Source organism: Microdochium trichocladiopsis (genome assembly GCF_020744255.1).
Source record: "Microdochium trichocladiopsis strain MPI-CAGE-CH-0230 chromosome Unknown B0I36scaffold_5, whole genome shotgun sequence".
NCBI lineage: Eukaryota > Fungi > Ascomycota > Sordariomycetes > Xylariales > Microdochiaceae > Microdochium > Microdochium trichocladiopsis.
The window spans coordinates 245499-264997 of NW_025763548.1; the positions used below are offsets into that span (position 1 = coordinate 245499).

The 19499-nt window shown below is 56.0% G+C and overlaps 7 protein-coding genes across 7 annotated transcripts; 5 read left to right on the forward strand and 2 right to left on the reverse strand.

Annotated features, from left to right (window-relative positions):
• Nucleotides 1-381: 381 nt before the first annotated feature.
• B0I36DRAFT_348833 (uncharacterized protein) lies at nucleotides 382-1616 on the forward strand (the record flags this gene model as incomplete). The annotated part of the gene is made up of 4 exons (XM_046156728.1): nucleotides 382-705; nucleotides 792-909; nucleotides 1023-1266; nucleotides 1370-1616. The coding sequence occupies 4 exons, from the start codon at nucleotides 382-384 to the stop codon at nucleotides 1614-1616; spliced, it is 933 nt and encodes a 310-aa protein (XP_046012307.1).
• A 1149-nt stretch (nucleotides 1617-2765) lies between these two features.
• B0I36DRAFT_430927 (uncharacterized protein) lies at nucleotides 2766-4199 on the forward strand (the record flags this gene model as incomplete). The annotated part of the gene is made up of 3 exons (XM_046162563.1): nucleotides 2766-3450; nucleotides 3555-3633; nucleotides 3890-4199. The coding sequence occupies 3 exons, from the start codon at nucleotides 2766-2768 to the stop codon at nucleotides 4197-4199; spliced, it is 1074 nt and encodes a 357-aa protein (XP_046012308.1).
• Nucleotides 4200-4303: 104 nt separating this feature from the next.
• B0I36DRAFT_362460 (uncharacterized protein) lies at nucleotides 4304-6348 on the reverse strand (the record flags this gene model as incomplete). The annotated part of the gene is made up of 3 exons (XM_046158664.1): nucleotides 4304-5298; nucleotides 5372-6015; nucleotides 6077-6348. The coding sequence occupies 3 exons, from the start codon at nucleotides 6346-6348 to the stop codon at nucleotides 4304-4306; spliced, it is 1911 nt and encodes a 636-aa protein (XP_046012309.1).
• Nucleotides 6349-7143: 795 nt separating this feature from the next.
• B0I36DRAFT_322142 (uncharacterized protein) lies at nucleotides 7144-8219 on the forward strand. The gene has a single exon (XM_046153810.1). The coding sequence runs from the start codon at nucleotides 7185-7187 to the stop codon at nucleotides 8163-8165; it is 981 nt and encodes a 326-aa protein (XP_046012310.1). The 5' UTR covers nucleotides 7144-7184; the 3' UTR covers nucleotides 8166-8219.
• A 1438-nt stretch (nucleotides 8220-9657) lies between these two features.
• B0I36DRAFT_348837 (uncharacterized protein) lies at nucleotides 9658-10712 on the forward strand (the record flags this gene model as incomplete). Its single annotated transcript, XM_046156729.1, has 2 exons — nucleotides 9658-9927; nucleotides 10035-10712. The coding sequence occupies 2 exons, from the start codon at nucleotides 9658-9660 to the stop codon at nucleotides 10710-10712; spliced, it is 948 nt and encodes a 315-aa protein (XP_046012311.1).
• A 1909-nt stretch (nucleotides 10713-12621) lies between these two features.
• Nucleotides 12622-14269, reverse strand: B0I36DRAFT_408766 (uncharacterized protein; the record flags this gene model as incomplete). The annotated part of the gene is made up of 2 exons (XM_046161881.1): nucleotides 12622-13870; nucleotides 14005-14269. 2 exons carry the CDS (start codon nucleotides 14267-14269, stop codon nucleotides 13068-13070), a joined length of 1068 nt encoding a protein of 355 aa, XP_046012312.1. The 3' UTR covers nucleotides 12622-13067.
• Nucleotides 14270-16833: 2564 nt separating this feature from the next.
• B0I36DRAFT_362464 (uncharacterized protein) lies at nucleotides 16834-18657 on the forward strand (the record flags this gene model as incomplete). Its single annotated transcript, XM_046158665.1, has 6 exons — nucleotides 16834-16983; nucleotides 17085-17121; nucleotides 17187-17422; nucleotides 17505-17728; nucleotides 17816-17946; nucleotides 18071-18657. 6 exons carry the CDS (start codon nucleotides 16834-16836, stop codon nucleotides 18655-18657), a joined length of 1365 nt encoding a protein of 454 aa, XP_046012313.1.
• Nucleotides 18658-19499: the final 842 nt, after the last annotated feature.

Here is a 19499-nt window from a genome sequence, read left to right on the forward strand (position 1 = left end):
GGCAAGTGGCAGCCATTTCAGTTGTCAACAAGATCATGCAGCCCACACTCCCAGGCGCCTAGGGCTCCAGCGGGTCACAACCACAAGGCAGAGGCGCGTAGCAGTTGCCTTGCCGCTCATGAGAAGCATTTCTCCGGTGCTGGACTCCAGACCCGTTGCGCCACAAAGGCGGCTCTTGCACCTTGGTAACAAGACAAGGCACGTTGGCACCACAGCCGTCAACGAAGCACAGACAGTGTTGCTGCACTGCAACATCACCACCACCTCACCACACCCGCGCGCCAAACAGAGTGAGCGATCATGGCTCACGACACCATGGGGCTCAAGTTTTGGCTGCAATACTACTGACCCTTTGACGCAATTGGAATCCCGCTGGAGCACATGAGCCCCCAAGCTCCAGCACAGGCCGATTTCCTCAAGGCGGTCAAGTTTGCGCGCTTCGTCTCCAGGCGGGCGGAGGACAACCCAGCACCGAATTCGTCTCGGGCACTTCCCTACACTCACAACGAAGTCGAAGAGGCTATTCGTTACTTTACTCAGGACGACAATGGCCGTGCAGAGCTCGACTCTACTGCATGGGAATGGGCACACGAAGACATCATTGTGCAGCAGAACGACTCCAAATACGCACGCACGTGGGCGCCCGAACGCGTGCGACCGACGGCAGTGCTTGCGGGACTGCCCGAGATATTCGACCTCCGTGCTGTGAGTTTCCTCGGTAGTTTCGCTGCATGCCACGCCATGACCTCTAGATTAGTGGTTGACTTTGACCTCTTGTCCTTCCAAATCAGACTTCGTCCACAGCGACTGTGTCCCTGAAGCGCAGCACCAGCCCTGTTCCTCAGGGTATTCCAAGTACTGCCCTCATCCAGAGAGGATCTCCCGCCCGGCCTGGAAGTCATCCAGTCGGTACACCGGCCCCGACGACCTTGTCATTTGATGTCGATGCTCCGCCATTGACGCAACCGAGCAGTCCAGCTGTGCAGCATCCCCAGCAGCACGACCAACGACAGCTCCCTCAGTTCCTTCAGCATCACCCGCATCTACGGCCCGTCTCTACGCAGCAATAGCAGCAACAACTGCCTCGGCAGCCACTGCAACAGTTAAGAAAAGACCGCCAAAGTGGCCATTATCAGCTCCGGTTTCCACGGCCCTCTTTGCGGTTGCCACCTACGTCGACAACTCTGGCGCCATCGGTCCCCTCTGCGCATCCTCCGGAAGCTACGCGCCGCCCTACCGTCGCCGGGGAGGTGGCATCAACTCCCTGTGAGAGGTGCTTTCGTCGCCAGTTGGCAGGAGCACTACAGTCCTGTCGCCACCAGGCAGGCGAGCGGAGTAATCGAGCAACCCGTTGTGCCTACTGTGGTAGCTTATCACACCGGTGCCTTCGCCGTAAGTTGAAGTTCAGCCTGCTCTGGTGCTTTCCGGGACATGGGCTGACTGGCACAGTCCACCCTGAAGTTGCAACTGCCGCTGAGCAGCTAGCTCTCTGGATTTGGCGACATGAGCAGATGCTTCCTACACCTGGTCTAGAACCTGCTCGCCGACTCGCCCAAGCTGCCTGGAACAAGTATGGAGCCCTGCGTCCAAGCAAGGGTTGGGCTCGTCCTGGTTAGGTCCGGTAAGGTCATGGGGGACGAGCATGGGTTATTCAATATCTCCGTGTTGTCTCTGGATGATATGTTCACACAGAGAAACACTTTCATTTTTGTGAAGAGGATTCAAGCTTCTGGGAACCCTTCAATGACAGGTTGGTTGAGCGTGTAGGACATGGCCGGGAAGCGTGGCGTCGAGTTGGGTCATGAGTGCTCACATCCAGAGGATTGATTTGTCGGCGAAGCGTCCATAGCCCTATCGTAGCATATGTGCATAGTGCATACAGAGTCTAGCAAAACTTAGAAGAAGCATGAGGACTTCAATCCACTACAACAAAAATACCTTGCAGGTCATAAAGTACATGTTGCAATGGCCATGAGTACAAGCAGCCCTTTCTTGTATTTTGACGGAGTGCGCGACAGCATGCACCATGATGATCAGTGGATCACGCTGATACTCAATGCCGGCAATGCCTTGAAGATCCTGTCTCATCTTGGCAGGTTGCATGGCCTGCCTCTACTCGTGCTGACGCGCTAACGGACGGCCTGGTGGAACTTGTGCAAGAATGCGATGCGGCTCACTGCTTAGAAAGCGGTGCTTATTCTCCCTCCGCTGCGGCCCGCACTGACACGACAGGACGTCTAAGCTTCGGCATCAGCTACAGCCTCGCCGGTCTGGCGAATGATGGCTCGTGGAACAAAAGTCCCCAGTATACTACCGCTCTGAAGAACCTACCAAGCCTATAAAAGGGTGTGGCCTTCCCCACACGACAAGCCGCAGTGAGGCGATCGGTGCCGTCACATCCAGAGCGGAGAATTCCGACGTCATTGTAAGCCAACACAGACGGGAAAGCTGCAGCAAGCCAATACACCGTGCAAGGATATCCGTTACGTTCAATGGTGAAAAGAATACGCTGACGCTTCACGTCATTGGTCTTCGTCGCTGCCCGTGACTGGCGGCAGCGGACAATCCGCCAACCAGGCGGCCCTTGCGTCCATGTCCCGTGCACGGCGCTCATCTACTACATATCTTCCATCTGGGACTATACTTTGGTGATCCTGTTAAAACAGACCTGGCAGTCCTTTTATTCTTCCTCTCTTGATCAAAAGCACGGAGGCTGTCTACCGAACCACCTTCCCCCAACTCCCCGCGCTCCCCTCGCGCACACCATGTATGCCACAACGCTCCTCCGGGCCGCCGTTCTTGGGTGTGCCACCTTCGCTCTGATGGCACATGCCACAGCTCCTGAGGCCTTCAACGGCAGACTCTACTCGGGTATCGAGATTGCTGTCCCGTCCGAGGTCCCAGTGAACGTCAGCGGAGTCGTGCCCATCCCGAGCTTTCGCATGGACAGGCCGTATCCTGGCGACTGGAGCCCGGAGAGCGACCCCCAGCAGGACCGCTGGCATCTCGTCCTCGCCGTCAAAGAGCAGCGGCCAATCCCAGAAAACCCAGGAGGACCCTACGGTGTGGGCATCATCGTCGAGATCGCGCCTCCGCTGCCGGGATCAGAGGGCGCACTGTACAGCACCAGCAGCAACACCAACACCAACAGCAGCAACTCTACTTCTGAGCTGGTGTGGGATGTCGACAAGAACGTGACCGACACGTGGCGGCTGTTCCTCGCGCACTTTGACATTGACGAGCTGCGCACTGTCGAGGACCGCAACAACATGACCGACGGCTCGTGCCCGGAGAGCGTGCTCAGCGCGGCCTGCCAGCAAGAACTGCGCCAGCAGGTCATGGCCCGCCCAGAGAGTGCCTGGAATGTCGGTGTGCCGGGAACCCAGGGATACTCGCCGCTCATCGAGAATGCGCGCAACTGCGAAGGGTATACCAAGGGGAAATACTCTCGTACGTGTGGAACCCAACCTCGACAAAAACCGCGCCCCTTACCGCTAGAGACTCCTTGGCTTGCTGGATCATGATGCTGACTCGTTATTTTCTGAGACCCCTAGAAATCCCGCTGAACCAGAACTTCTCGCGCAAGGCGGGCTACGGATACACTTGGTCCGGCGACGCCGATCTCTACGACAGGTACGCCTCGCGGACACATCCGGTCATGTTGGTCTGGGGCAACGCTGCGCAGCGGGATAGTGCCGGCCTGCCAACCATCGAGGCCAACCACATCGTCTTTGCATGCGTCAAGGCAGACCAGATCGTGACTGCGGGTAGCACGCTGCCCGGCGAGAGTTTTGGCAGTGTGTTGTCTGTGCCGTGGACGCTTGTCTGTGTGTTTGGCATGATGACCTTGGTGACCACTGTCGTTGCATGATTAGCTTTCATGACTTAGCCCTAATTCTGTTAATGGTGGGCTTGCCGCCGGTTACAAGAAGCTGGACATTGCTGGCGGTGCCGGACTCCTTGTCTCGGTCGAGAGCTTGACCGATGTGAACCGACCCGAGCGGGTCGAGGGAGAGTTCATGCTGAAGTCGAATGGCACACGGACGACGCAGGCCACGCTGTCAAAGGATCGGACAGTATACTTTGTGGAGAGAGAGTGGGACGGCGGCAAGGTCGTCATCAGTCCTGTCTTAATCAAGCAAGAGGCATGGCTCTGGCCCCATCAGCGGCTGCGTCTTGTTTATGTGCAAAGATTGTAGTAGGGCTGAATGCCGATAACGCAATGGTACGATTATGAATCAATGAGATTGAAGACGGCATTTGATGCAAAGCAATCAGAGAGGAAGACTCTGACCATTTCATGTCACCCCTTCTTCGCCTTGCCCGTGTTCGACTTCTTCCCAAGCCCATTTCCCCTCGCAAATCCCCGTACATTCTTGATCCTTTCTGGCGCCCTCCTGGCCTGTCTCTTCTCCCACCACTCCATGATCGAGTTCCAATATGCCGCCAGCACAGCAGCCAGCAATCCCAGTGGTATCGCGACCGCGAAGAACACACAGTACACCATCAGGCTGCGCTCACTAATCTCCTCGTTCATGCTCAGAAACGAAGCCACGAACGACATGGGCACGAATATGAATGCGAGGTAGGTGATGCGGCCCATGTTGCGGCTCTCGACCACGGCCTTCTTGCTCTCTTCGACGCTGATGATTGCGACGGCCATCTTCATGATCTTGTCTGCGCGCAGCTGGAGCGCTTGCAGGCGCGCCAGGAGGCTGATGAAATCGCGATGGAGGCCGCGCTGCCACGACGCGGGCGACATTAAGCCAGCTTGGGGGCCATTCGCCCGTTGCAGCAGTGGCTCTCCTGGCTTGACCGTCGTGAATGGGGATAGTGTGCTGCTCATGTCCTGCCAGAGGGCATACTTGCCTTCCAGCGCAGTGACGGCGTCGCGGACCCAGCCGACGTAGAAAGGTAGACGGCGCTGCCATTTGTGCAGGCTGTCCAGCGCTGTGCCCAGGGTTTCGAGTTGCCGAGCGCGCTCCGAGTCCAATTGCCACTCGATTTGGAAAAGTCCGGTGAATGTGTACTGTAAGGTGATCAGGATCGCCGCAAAGACGAATGGATAAGCATGAGACACGATGTGTTCGGGCTCCAAAGCAAGCTTCTGCTTTTCTTCTTCACCAAGGCCCAGGATACGGGAGACCAGCTGGTGGAAAAGAGATGGCTGCGGCAGAGTTGTTGTTCCAAGAGATGGCCGCGAGGCTGCCTCTTTGGGGGTTGGTGGAATGTCGAGTCTCCCGTAACCGTTCCAGAGGGGATTACCCTCGCGCAAAGTTGGGTCGACCAGAATAACGCCTGGTCAGGGTAATGCATTGTCAGCCTGGTGATGTCTGCTTGTCAAAGGGGGTCAACTTTGTCGAGGACTCACCAGTCCATCCGTCCTCCGTTTCGCTAGACCAAATGCTGATCTTCCGCCGTAGAAGCCCGACCTGGTGTGTCGAATCCTCCCACCACGCGTTCTTGCCCGACTTGACCTGCCCCTCACAGTCCAGCCGTCTGAGGACATTCCACCCGCCAGCCGCTTCTCTGGCTTTCCCCGTCTGATGTTCGTCCTCGAAGAAACGGGGCTGCATGTATTTCAAAGTCACATACTTCCTCCCTGCGGTCTGGGATTCGAGCTCCGGCATCTCTACCCACTCATCCTGAATATTGTACCACGTGTGGTCCTCTATATGCGCACGGAAGAATGTCGGGTCGATGCTCAGAGCGTCGCCCAACCGTTCGATCATGACACTAGACAGATCCTCGACAACGAAGAGGCGATTACGTGCAGGGCGAGCGAGTTCTGCAGACAGCTCAGCATCGCTTTCGCATAGTCTGTGCTTCATGTCAAGAGCGTCGCTGAAGTCGATCGCGGCGACCTTGACCCTGGCTCGTCGCGCGGCGAGATCTGGCTGCGAAAGCCCGGCTGACCTCTTCGGAATAGTGCCAGCCTCGACGAAATCGGCCAGATACTTGAGTCGCGGCCACTCTCGTGCGAGGGACTTTATGTGAGTGACGTACGGATGAGTCCTGACAGTAACAAGTCAATCGTCCATGCAGGACCTTGCGCTCCTTTAGGGGGGTTTCATACCTCTCCTCGACGATTCCGCTCGTGCGGGTACTGTAGATGGAGCCGGCGAAGTAGCCCTCCCCTACGAGGATTGGATTTGCTGGAAGCTGGATGACCGGCAGGCCCTTCTTGTTTGGGTTTATTGCCGAGCGCTGGGTGTTGGTTAGCGCAAGTGTCGGCAGAGGGGTTGTCGACGACTCGGAAGAGACACTGCGGGCGGTCGCGGTCGCGAGTGGTTTCTTCTCGGAGCCTTGTGCGCCCTCCTCGAGGGCTCGGAGGTCATCTGGAACCATTTTCGGTGCTCTGTGGGGTGATGGATCCCGGACAGTCGTTGAAAAGGAAGAATCAGAAGCCTCAGGGCCATCATCATCATATATGGACCTGGCCAGAAGGCTGTCACGTTCGTGGGACAGGGATCCGACCATGATTCTCAGCCCTAGGTAGGGTCAGCTGCTGGCTTGGGCGTTCGCTGGCACGCGCCCGAAGAGTGTGCAGTATACGTGTGTGAGGGCACGGGGCACAAGTACCTAGGTAGGACGGAATGCCTGGGGGCGGAATGCCCGAGCAGGCAACGTGGCTCGCATCATGCCGCGTGGGAGTACCACACACCACACATTCGGGGCGATGCCAGAGCCTGCTCCCAGGCAGGCTCTGGCTTGGCAACCCTACAGAAATACTGCGGTCGACAGCCAGCCCGTGCAGCTGGGACGAGAGGATACTGCATTGGCAACCAGCTATCCCAGGTCAGAGACGTGTCGCGAGGTCCTGGTCCAGTGGGGGCCGATCAGGACGGCAGGTTTCCCTGTGCCGCCATGCAGCTGCATCGTAAGCAATGCAGATGCCAGAGCCGCTCAGTGACCTTGGCTCACGATTTGGAGGCTCGTTGTGGACGTGGTGAGCAGGCGAGCCGCTTTCAAGCTGGGAGGTGTGCCAAGACCAGCTCCATCTATCCTTATTGGCACTTCGCTATACGTGTCAGCGTTCCCACGGCCGAAGTACCTCCGATGCGGGGTGAGCAGAGCTGGCGAATCTGCACGAGGGTAGCAACAAGTTTTATCTTCGAGACGCGGGGCTTGGAACAGACAGCAGACTGGAGTCATCTACGAGTCTGCTGAACTTGTTTGCCCACATGAGAGGGCTACGGGTATCCTTCACTTTCATCGTCGGAATCGGCATCATGGCAAGCATGGGTTCAGCGAGCAATGCATGCCCCGCGCAGGGACCTACACCTGCAACTGCCAACCCGGAGATCGCGACGCTATTCAAGTCTCTGAATCGAAACACGGTATGGAGCCAGACTCAAACCATTCACCTTGAATTTCCCTCCTTCCACTGTCAAGGCATGGCAATCACTCCCGACCGGATATTCGTGTCGTCCGTGGAGATATTGGAGCCGACGGTGACGTATCCACAGCCTCGAGATGGGTATGATCGATCCCCGGGAAAGGGAATGGGGCACGTGTTCGTGCTCGATCACTCCGGAAAGCTTGTCAGCGACATCAAGTTGATTCAAGGCGACAAATACCATCCCGGAGGCATCGACTATGACGGCAAGCACATCTGGGTGCCCCTGGCCGAGTACCGGCCCAACTCAGCCGCGACCATATTTCGAATCGACGCGGAGACACTCGAGGCTGCACAGATGTTTGATGCCAATGATCATTGCGGCAATGTGCTGTACGACCACAAAGCCAAAATGCTGGTTGGTGGTAACTGGGGCTCCCGCAGCTGGACGCAGTGGAATCTCGACGGCACCGAGGTGCACAAATGGGCGAACCCAAACTTCTTCATCGATTACCAGGACTGCCAGTACATCGAGTCGGGCATGGCGGCCTGTAGTGGCGTGAGCAACCTCGCGTCGCCGCCGGCAGACGGCAGCAACACCAGTACGACGGCGAAGTACGAGCTCGGAGGTATCGACCTGGTCGACCTCGAGACGCACAACCTCCTCAGTTCCATCCCGATATCCAAGTGGTCGAAGAATGGGCATTCGGTCAACAGAAACCCGATGAAGCTGTTGGTTGCGGATTCGAAGTTGCAGATGTGGGTGGCTCCCGACGATGGTGAAGAGCCGGGAGGCACTGATATTCTCATTTTCGAAGCAAGTTAGATGGAGCTCATATTGAAAGAAGTGACCATAATACAGCAGTCCATGCTTCAATGACTCGGTGCCTCAATATCTCTGCGAGGAATGCGCATTCTTGTGTGACCAGACGACATTTCCAGCAGGAACAAATCACCATCTTTTACATCGCCCTCGTTCGTCCAAGTTTTGTCCTCAGACAGTAGAAGCTCAGACAATAGAAGAGCGTGCGGGACAATTCAGGTGCAAAGTTAGGTTCGCCGAGTGTGCTGAACCAGAGTCATCCGACGGTGGCTGGAGTTGGAGTCCTGTCTTCCAGGTTGATCTGCAGTAGAAAGGGTTGCGAGCTCGGCGTCTTCAAGGCGGCCGTCTTAAATATCTACGACCAGCACAAGCGCCTTCATGTCGAGCAGATTGTATGGTCGGGACGGGTAGGTGAAGCTGATATAGAGGCTTGTCCAAATGTGTAGACTGCAAACACTGCGGCATACCCGGCAGGGCCAGCGACCTGCTGGACCAATGGCAGGCTTGGGCATGGACTTGATGTCCATGGGCATGTCCTGCAGCCTTGACAGTCGTAATACCCCCTATATGATATGCTGCATTGTGAACACTGTAGACAGGAGAAAGATCTCGTTGGTGGTACTATTGAGCTTTTAGTCCGGAAGCAACAAAATCATGACCAATTCGGACCCTGACAGAAAGGAAAAAACCGTATTAGTGACAAGCCTCGGAACGGTGCTAAGCCAAGACGCGAGTCGCGAAGGAATGCACTCGTGCCTGGAGGAATCATGAGATTACGTTACAGCAGAGCTCAACTTGGGCAGCCTCAATAGGACGCCAAACATGCCATGCAGGGGCCATGATCGGCTCCCGTAATGTAAGCGCCGGCAGGGATGTAGGGTGCCCGGCATATAAGCACCGCACATGGCTGAATCATCCAGAGGCGCGCATTGAGGCCCGAAGCGGAACTCTACACTTTCGCAACCAAGAGACTTTCCCAATAACCCATGATCGATACTGGTAATTCCAGTGGCGAACGGGTCCCGCCAGGGACTTTATATGCAACGTTAACCTTGGCCCTTGCACCTCATACGGCTTACATCATACGGCTTGGGATCCTCCAATTGAGTAGTAGTCTCATGGAATGCATGTAATACTTGCGAATTGGTCCAATGATAACATCTCATGTTGAATCCTGAATCGAAAACTTCAACCAGATTGATGCCGATGCGTGACCTCCAAATCCGGCAGGCAGACATGGCCATGTCAATTCTTTGGCCATGTGCATCTCCAATTTGCTAGGAGCAGCCGTGGAATGATCAGATACCCAGGGGCATTGTGCGCACGCAGTATGTTCCCCTGCAGCTCGTGTGCAGTCCCCTTCCTTGCTTGATCTGACTCATCTGTGGAAGCAGTTCACGGGTCATCAAGTATATATGGTCATAGCAGATCACTTCTGTCGAACGAGAGCATCCTCAAGAAAGTATCCGCGACGTACGCCCTGATAGCTCTTGCCATGCATCCCGTCAAATTTCCCCCATTCTCTGTCTTGGCCGGGATCACAGCTCTTCTTGCCGCTCGTGCGGTGGAGGCTGTCCCACCACAGCACCCGAGAGCGACCGCTGCCCCAAGCAAGGACTTGTCGCTGCTGGCCGACCAGCCCAACTTCCCCTTTGACCCCAGCACGAGTGCAAAGTGCACATGGTGGGTGGACAACGATGGATGGATTAGCTGTACGGAGATGTTGAGTGAATGGGGGATTAGCCTGCAAGACTTTCGGAGCTGGGTAAGTTCCACTCTATGATCAGATCTGAGAGATTACCACGACATGTAGTGATTCCGGATTCGTCACTAGCCAGGTATAGTGGAGTCTAACGCCTCTGGTGACAACAGAATCCATCCATCACGGCCCAGTGTGGTAACTACGTTGTAGGGCGGTCCTACTGTGTTGAGGCACCAATCACTTCCACTTCGACATCAAGCACAAGCACCACCAGATCGACCTCCACAAGCACCACCAAATCGACTTCCACAAGCCCCACCAATGGCATCCAGACGCCCCAGCCTACCCAGCCCTACATGGTGGGAGACTGTGACCAGTTCTACCTTGTCAAGGCTGGCGATACCTGCGCCACCATCGGTGCTGCGTACGGCATCGGCACCACGCGCCTGATATCCTGGCAGCCATCCATCGGCACAAGCTGCCAAAGTCTGTGGGCCAATGCCTACGTCTGCGTGCACACCATCGGCTTCCAGCCCCCGACCTTCAATTCGTGCAGCTCGTTGGCGACGGACAAGACCTGGGGTGGCAACAAGGACGCGGCGCTGAGCGCGGCCGCGCAGTGGTGCAATACCGGCGGCGGCGGTAGCGGCGCGTACGGCCTCGCGGCGGCCAAGACGGGTTGCTACAATGCTCCGCTGGGCGTGAACAAGTTCGAGTTCCAGATCAGCAACAACTTTGGCAGCCCCGCGAACCTGTCCGTGGCCAAATGCAAAGAGCTTGCGCAGTATCTGGTCAACACGTGCGAGAGGGGCGGGAGCGGCTCGCAGGAGGGCTGGAGATTTTGGTGAGTCTTGTCACACCCCCCCCCCCCCCGGCTACCATTCATCGTTGTAATCCGTGTTTTGGGTGTTTAATATTTGCTGCTGACCACTGAATCAGGGCCTGGGTTCACGCTGGGCGATGCTAGAAGACGACCGTGGCGCTTTGTTGTGACCGGTCGTCTCACGTGGGTGGTTAAACAAAGACTGCTCTCGAAGTGCCTCAACTCCGTTCTTTAAGCGAAAATCAGATTGCCTTGGGCATCCTTGGGGGATGTTGTGCAGTGCATGTACGTCCGAGAAGTTCATGAAGGGCCAAGATCATTGAGGATGTGAGATCACGGATTGTAGATCGGGTATCAACAACTGGATGGAGCTATGTCAGATCCTGTGACAGAATTTATATCGTCCAGCTATCAACTTCCTAGATCTGGAAGATGATTGTTTAACATTTCACACTCCCGGGCAACGTACTTTGTTGATTTACAGATACTACCAGTGGTACAAGCTACAAGAGCACTACGGGTCCTCCAAAAACTGACATCAGGAGACTGCCCTGCGCCTCTATAGGAATCGCCGAGCCGTTGATGGCCATCAACAAATCCCCGTCCCACGCTTGCATAGAGCAAGATGATGCTAAGCTTTTCATCGCACATATAGTACTCGTGCTTCGTATCAGCCCTTATGTATTAAAACCTTCATATACTAGCCAGCAGCACACAGCAACACCTTCTCGACAATCAAGTTTTTCTTACCATGCCGCCTCCCAGGCATTGCGCCACTAGGCATTGGGGAGCCGTCAACTCTTGCGGCACCCATGGCTCTTGGCCCGGTCCTTCATCTGCCGGACCTCGCGCTGGATCTTGGCGTCCACTTTACCCTCGTCGTCCTCCAGCTCGGCGTAGTCGCCCAGGTAGAGCACCTGCTCGTGCGGGACGGCCGGCTCCGGGTGCAGGCAGTAGCGACAGGTCACGCGCTCGTGGGCCATGTTGCACGGCAGCAGGCGGCGCTGGACCTGGCGCGTGCCCGGGTCGACCCAGGCGTAGACGATCTGGCGGTGGTCGTCGCCGCGCTTGTAGTGCGTGCCGGTGTGCCGGATCTGGATCTTGTGCCAGCCCAGTACGACGCCGTGTCTGGGGATCCGGCCGTGGTGGCGGGCGGCAAGGTGCTGCAGCATATGAGGGAGGGAGGGTTTCCCTTTGGAATTGGTGTTTCTGGCTGGTCTTCTCGCTGGGGGTTGGTCGGGCTGGAGGTTGTTACCGGCTCCAATGGGAGACTTTTGGATGCTCACATTGGCAGTCTAGGGGGTTTTGGTAGGCGTCGACAAAGGTTGGCAGATAGAGTCAACCGCAGGCGCAAGAGGGCGCCTGTTTGAAGAAACGTGTCGGATCCGAGTTTTATTGTTTACCCGGCCGAGACGAGCTGTTTGCAGCCGGCTCGGTGACGTTGTACACGTATAGCTGACGGCAGGTCGTCGCGACTCGTCAGCACTTTCGACTCGGGGGGTCGGTTCCAGTGGCCTGACTGACACCGCGGTGACGCAATGATGCGGTGTGCTGTCTCGTGTGGTCTGATCGATCGGCGGCCCTGCGAGGACGCATGCAGAGGGAGTGAAGGTGACTTCAGTCTGGCAACGATCGGGAACATTCCCTGTTCCTGATGAATTGCCAGTCTTGGAAAGCTACCACGTCGAGCACAGAGGAGTGCGGGTAGCACTGTGTTGCACAAGCGCTGGGAACCTGTAGGAACATTGGGAACCTGTAGGAAACATTTGAGTTTCACTTCAAACGACACTACCGAGAGGCATATCAGGCGCATTGGGCTGTCTTGGCCACGTGGTTACGGGCTTCAACGCAGACAAAACAGCTCGGGTAACCGTGGCCAGGTCCCGGTACGGCAGGCTCAGCTTCATTGGCACGAGTATGCTCGACATGCGTTTCCCTTGTGAATCAGAGCGATGAGATGTTGCACTACAAGACTGACAAGTATCATACACTAGGACGGCTAGAAGCTTGCCGAAGCTCCTGCTGATCTATTCTGCCCCGGCAGCGTCCGTCTCAAAGTCTAACACGAATCATTCGATGTACCGCCGTGCCTCGTTGGTTCACTCTGTCGTACCTGAATGCCAGCTTGAGCCCCTACGCCTGGTCATCATGGCATTCCTCAAATGTCAACAGGCCATCATTCATACAAACCTGAAAACCTTGATGGCAGTCTATCCGTCCGGATCATGTCTCTTTGGGTTGCGAACTCTTCCAGCCCCTCCAATGTAGACTTGACATCACATCAATCCATGCAGCAACCTAACGACAGCACTCACTCAAGTAGTGTCTTGGTGCCACGGGACTTGGATGTCATGGATGTCCGTCCACCGTCCTTGGTCCACTACTGGGGACCCGGTAGTCGTCGAGCTTGCTTGTAAGGCTCGCATCGGACGGGTTGTTCTTTTCGGGTGCTGGTGGTGCGTCCGGCGTGGCGCTGTGTCTTTCTCTGTCCTCCCTGTGTGGGAAGGTTGTCCGAAGTCATGCTCTTCCATTGCTCGAACAGAGACTTGGAAGTTGAAACTGGGGGCGAACGTCGAAGGGGGACAGGCGACGAAGGTGGAGACGGGGATCGCATGACAGGCTCGTTTTTACCCCGGAGAGGGGAGAGGCCGCTCGAGTAGCCACTGTCTACTGCGTCCGGGGTGGCATCGCGGACGGACACCTTTTGGTAGTTCGTGCGGGACTTCTTCTGCGTCGTCGATGATGAAGACTGCGACGCTAGAAGGGTGGCAGGTTGGGATGAAGAGCGAAGGTTGACAGAGGAGCGGTTGGTTCTTCCAGATTTGCTGTGGTTGAGACGGCTCTGCGCTGTGCTCGTCTCGTGCGCAATGACGGGCTGGGCGGTGGGCGGCGGGAGCTGGAAGGGCGCCGTTCTCACCACAGGCCGAGCGGCGCTGCCAAGTTTCGTGTCAGGGATGCGCTGGGCACGGGCATTTTGCGGCGCGCGGTGTGAAACCTTGGGGCCAGAGAGGCCGCGGTCTGCAGTCTCGTGGGTTTCTGTGGAGGCCTGAAGCTGTTGACGAGCCACTCGGCCAGTCCTTGTCACCTTCGCCTTCGGGATGAGCATGCGGTGAGCAGCCTCTTCTGGCTGATGCCAGCATAGATACCGTCTTGAGAATAGGCGTGTCTTGGCTTCACGTAGTCCTCGATGGCGACGTCAATGGGATCGCTGAGCAAGACGCGCTGCAGTGGTCGGCGTTCAGGGGCCCAGGTTCTGCGATAGTCTGTTCTCTGAGGCCTGACGTAGAATGCATGGAAGGCGGCGACCTAGGCCTCACTGTCCAGGGCACCGCTGTCATCGTCATCCCCGCTCTTCGTGAAGTCAACGGCCTGGTCGATCTGGGTGCGGCTGTAGGGTAGCTTCTCGACCTCAATGCCGGCTCGTTCGAGGATTCTTGCGTTGCTGGCCACATATGCGGCGAGGCATGCCTCGTCAAACGCGGCCTGAGACGGCGGCAGCAACGTGATGCTGGTGAAACCAATCGCGTCGAATGGGTTGAAGTGCTCGGTCCACGGCTTCAAGAACAGGGGTGAGCTCGCCATCTTGTCCCAGAATGTGTCCGATAGTGACTTTGCGTTGTGGACACGAGGCGCGAGTTTGTGGTTGAGGGGGAAGCTGATGGTTGAATGAGATGATCTCGGCAGGTGACTGACTTTTCAAACACGCGAGTATGTCACGGTCAAGGTAAACGCGTATTCGCGTCACTGAAAACAAAGACACCTCTAGGCGGCAGTCTCCTTACGTGGGCAGGACGCGTGGCGTGGCGCTGATGGTTACTATGGTGATTCAAATATGTACAGGATGCACCGCTCGGGGGAATGTTATTGCACACAATCAGTCACTTCAGCATGTCTCATGGCCTTGGAGGGCGACAGTAGACAGCAATGTACTTGCTGATGATGGCAAAGCTGAAATGAGCACTTTCTGCCGCTGCCAGATCGAGGGCAAGGGTGAGGCAATCATCACAGATCTGTGAAGTTCAGCTCGCTGAACACAAACTCGTGGCACTTATGCATGTCAAAGTCAGCCTTGTGAATTTAGAGACACGCCACTTGCACTGGTCCCGAAGCATCAGGATAAACTTGAGCCATCCAGCTCTATCCAGGGGACATGGCCTGGCCCGCCGTATGTCCTGCTGGCCATGGCGATTTCTTGTCAGTGTTCCTGATCGGCTTGCCTCCGCACTCAGCACAAGACCAGATCTGTGCACTTCCGCAAACTAGTCTGTTTCGGGGCTCTAGCGCGCAAGTCTGAAGGGCACGGTGGGCAACCCGTGCCAGTGCAGGCTGGTACAGTTGGTCCGTTCTCGAGGAGATCTGTCTGCAACCAACCTGGCTGCGTTTGTCAGGATACCCTCCGGGCCGAAGAATAGCGCTACCTGGGACGCCCGAGACGTTCCAATGAAGTCCTGGCACTACATGTCGGCTCGCTGGGCGGAGACAAAGATGGCTTGGGATGGCCCAGGAGGGAAGCTAACACCTGATCCTGGGATGTTTCTGACGAAGAAGACGTTCCGGGGCTCAAGGTTGGATGGTCGACAATACTGCACAATCAACTCTACAGTAGAATGCATGTTCCTTGACTTTACGTTTGTGCCTCTGTGTATCCATGGTTGGCGTTTGCTCACCGACTTGCAGCTACACCATGCTTCAAAGAGAGCATCAATCTCGCTAAGCTCACTTCGGAGAGGTCGCACAACCCAAGACCAGAAATCGCTCCTTCCGAGCTAGGCACTAAAAGTTTGGAGTGACCAGCCAGTAAATCGCGAGGCCGGTCGTCAAGCCCCGACGAGCTATTATACTGACAAACGTATATCACCGTCAAGAATTCAATACAGCCTCCTTTCAACCGTGAGATAAGGTATATGGCAATCTAGAGAGATGCTAATCTGGATACGATAAGTATAATTCTCTCCATACATCCCGGAGTCTGAGCCACCAAGGCCAAGTATTAACGGTGCGATATTAGCGTAAACTCTCCTTTGTGACCTCTCTGACAGATTGGACGTGGCAATGAAGATCGACTGAACATTGGTATTCTCTTCTCTCACTTCCCCTCTCGTCCTCTCTCTCTCTCTCTCTCTCTCTCTCTCTCTGTGGGTCTCCCTAGGCCCCTCAGAAATAAAGGCTTGTGGTATATTGAACATGGTTGTGAACAATGCAGAAGCTGTGATCTCACTTGGTTCATTTGGTCTCAATGTTCACGGCGGGTTGCAACCTCGAATCTGGAGGATGTGATGCCTGACTCGCAATCAAGGGGTCCTTCACATTGCGCTAGCCTCGGTGGCGTTGGAGATCTTGGTGGGTAGATCGTTGGGAGTGGCAGATTTAGCAGACGCCTGCATGGCCTCGAGTCACGTCCTTGGTCTTGCGGCCTGTGCGTTATCGCGATCTGCAATCCGACGCGCGAGAAACTACTACCACACGCTATTACAAGCTACTACAAGCAACTAACAAGCCACTACACAAGCCAGTCTCTAGCTCATGTCGAGTGAACCCCAGTGATGCAGGAGCTTGACTGGGATAGGATAGCTCTGAAAGCGACATACTACGAGATTCAGGGGCACTCTCCAGATTCACGACTGGGTTAGGCCCCTGACTAATGCGCGCCAGCAGCTAATGCAGACTTGTATCGCCGCTCTCAGATCTTCTGGGGCGGCGTGATTGAGCTCCCGCGGGCCAGCTTCCCCAAACAAGCGGCAAGAAGTGCAGTGAGCAAGACCGAGAAATGCAAGCGCAGTTGCCCAAGTGTATATATGGGCGTGAATCCTGTTCGTTCATCTACCGGCTGTTTAAAGTTCTTCTGTACTTCATCCCTCGATCCGTGGAACACAAATTTCTCAAGATAGAGTTTGGCCTCGTCAGCACCGTCTCTTCCTCTTGTCATGCTCCATGGAGCGTAGTCCCAAGCCACCAACAGCCGATCTCTGACCTCATCATCCACGCCCTCTTGTGTTGACCTTCCAACGTCTCGTCTTCATACTGAATTCTCCATCATAGCGTACCAACGCCATCGAGAACCATCTCACCGGATGCACGACATCACACGAAGCGGAAATCTATTTTGAGACTCGGTCCGTGCACAGGCGGCACGCGCAATCATCGCCATGGGGGTGGATTCGAAGCAGGGGATCTCGTGGGGTGTCTTGTTCGTGACGCTGACGCCAGCCACGATATGCTTTGCTCTGCGCATGCAGAGCCGACGCCTGACAAGGGTCCGGTTATGGTGGGACGACTACATGGCTATTGCGGGCTACGTGAGTCTTCTGTGCACTTGCTTGCCGCCGCCGCCGAGGGCCGCGCCTGCCAGACGACCTAGGATACGAGGATGGGGACTGACACAGTGGTCCGCGAACAGTCCTGTTCAATCGCATGGCTCGTTCTCGTCCCAATATGTGAGTTACAGAAACCATGCGGCACGGCTTGTCAATACACACATACTGACCTGGATAACAAACAGGGATACACTATGGTTTAGGCATCCACATACAAGATGTCTCTGGCTATGATGTGGACCAGCTGCTCTTCGCAAACAAACTGATCTTGTGGATCGCCGAGTTCTTCTATGCCTTCTCCTTGTACTTCGCCAAGACATCCATACTGTGCTTCTACTGGCGCATCTTTGGTGTGTCGGCGAGGATGAAGCTCGCGATCAAGATCCTCCTCGTGTGCGCATTGATATGGATCATCATCAGGGTACGCAACGTCCTGCTATCCATTAGGCCCCCTTCCACCGACTCAGAGAGCCGCCAAGGGACTGATTCGTTTGTGTTGGCAGACATTCCTAGGCATCTTTCATTGCATTCCCATTCAGGCATATTGGGACCCGTCCGCCGGCGGGTACTGCGCGATCGAGGACACAAAGTTCTTCTTTGGCAGCATCCTAGTGCACGTGATGATGGACATTGCCATCATCGTCCTGCCGGTGATGCCCATCAAGCACCTCACCCTGCCTATGCGGCAGAGGGTTGCGATCGCCGTTGTCTTCATGTTCGGCTTCTTGTGAGTGCCCGAGTGTTCTGCCTCTGATTTACTGTGTGTGCGCGGGCAAGAGGGGGAAGAAACTGACGGGAAGAAACATCTAATTAGCATCTGCTTTGCCGGCATCATGATCATATACGAATCGACAAAATTCGACACCACCTCGATTGATCTCACGTGGAACATTGAGCCCATCGTGACATGGGCAACGGTCGAGGTCAACATGGTTGTCGTGTCGGGTAAGTCCCATTTCGTCGTCTTCCATCCCTCCCCCCCGGGATCCAAATCCACGCCCGCAGGTCCCATTGAGGCCAATGTCTCGCATTAAATAAATCTGGACTAACACCCCGATCCACCACCTAGCATCACTGCCCACGATCCGCCCAGCCCTCCTCTGGCTCATCGGCCGCAGATCTTCCAGCGCAGCTCCCAACTCCGACTCGGGCGGCCGCAAATATGCCGGCGGACACCACAGCCACTCAAACCGGCAATGGGAAACGCTCAGCAACAGCAAAAGCCGCTCTCAGATCCGCCGCGCGGGGTTCACAAAGTTCTCTTCGACGGCCGACGGCGGCGGCGTTGGCCCCAACACCCACAGTACCAAGCATGCAGCAGGTCTCGACTCCAGCAAGCTTGCCGGAGGAACAAACGGTGCTGGACGAAACGGGGGCAGGTCACCAATTGGGGACGGCGACTCCGAGTTCCAGCTCGTGGACAGCCCGCGAGGGAACAGCAGTGGCGAGTATGAGCTTGGTGCGCTCGACGGGACGGATTTCCGGACCGTGATCAACGCGAACGGCGGGGATGCGGCGAAGCGCGTGGGGAGCACGGATCAGCTTCGAAATGCGGCGCGGGGAGGACGACTCGGCCGGAGAGGGAGTGAGGCCATACCTGGACACGGGATTGTCGTGCAAAGTGAGACTTCGGTGCATGTAGAGGAACGGCGGTGACGACTGATCAGGATAGACTGGAGATTGAACAAGTGGTTGAACTGTCGGAACACGTGAGACCGCTTGGCTGTTCGGGACAAATGGACACGAGGTTGATGAGGAGCAGCAAAGCCATGAAGCGTTTCTCCGCGTTACGGGTCTGTTCCAGCGAAGTTGGAATTCCGTACGTCTACAGTTCTAACACGCGACAAGTTGATGGCGGGGTATGTGCACCCGATTTGATTTGCCGGAACGGATCGATTCTCCAAAACTCCCAGAATGGCCGTTATACGGTTGGCTGACAGGACCCGGACCGCGGGATACTTATTACGCAGTATGACGTTGTGGCGGAAGGTTATGACGAGATCTTGGTGCAATTACTCCAACATGACAAAATACTTTGGCGTCAGGAGAATCCGGGCGAAGACCAGCCGGCAGCCTGTACATCGCTCTTGGTGACCAAGGCCAGAAAGCGGTAGCATGACGGCCGCAGAGCAACTGGCCGCCGCGACACTGGCGAGCAGCGCGACAAACCTCGATGATATTTGCTCCAAGTCTCTGAACAGATAGAGCGCGACAGGCGCCTGCAACTAATCACAAGGTTCGCGGGGCTTCTTCTGGCGATGCAGGTAGAAGCGGATTACGTATGCCGGCAGCGGACGGTCACTGGCCTCGTGAACCGAAGGGCAGGTTCAACCGCGTTCCCACAAATCACCCTGCACAAAGTTTACGTGCCGTGCCGTGCGTGGAGAGTTGCAGATCTGCTGCAACAGCGAAACACGATCCTGGTTGTCGATCAGCCATGGGGGTCCCGTCGTCGCAGGTAGCCTTCCGAGCTGACTCTGGTTGTCAAGATGCAATGG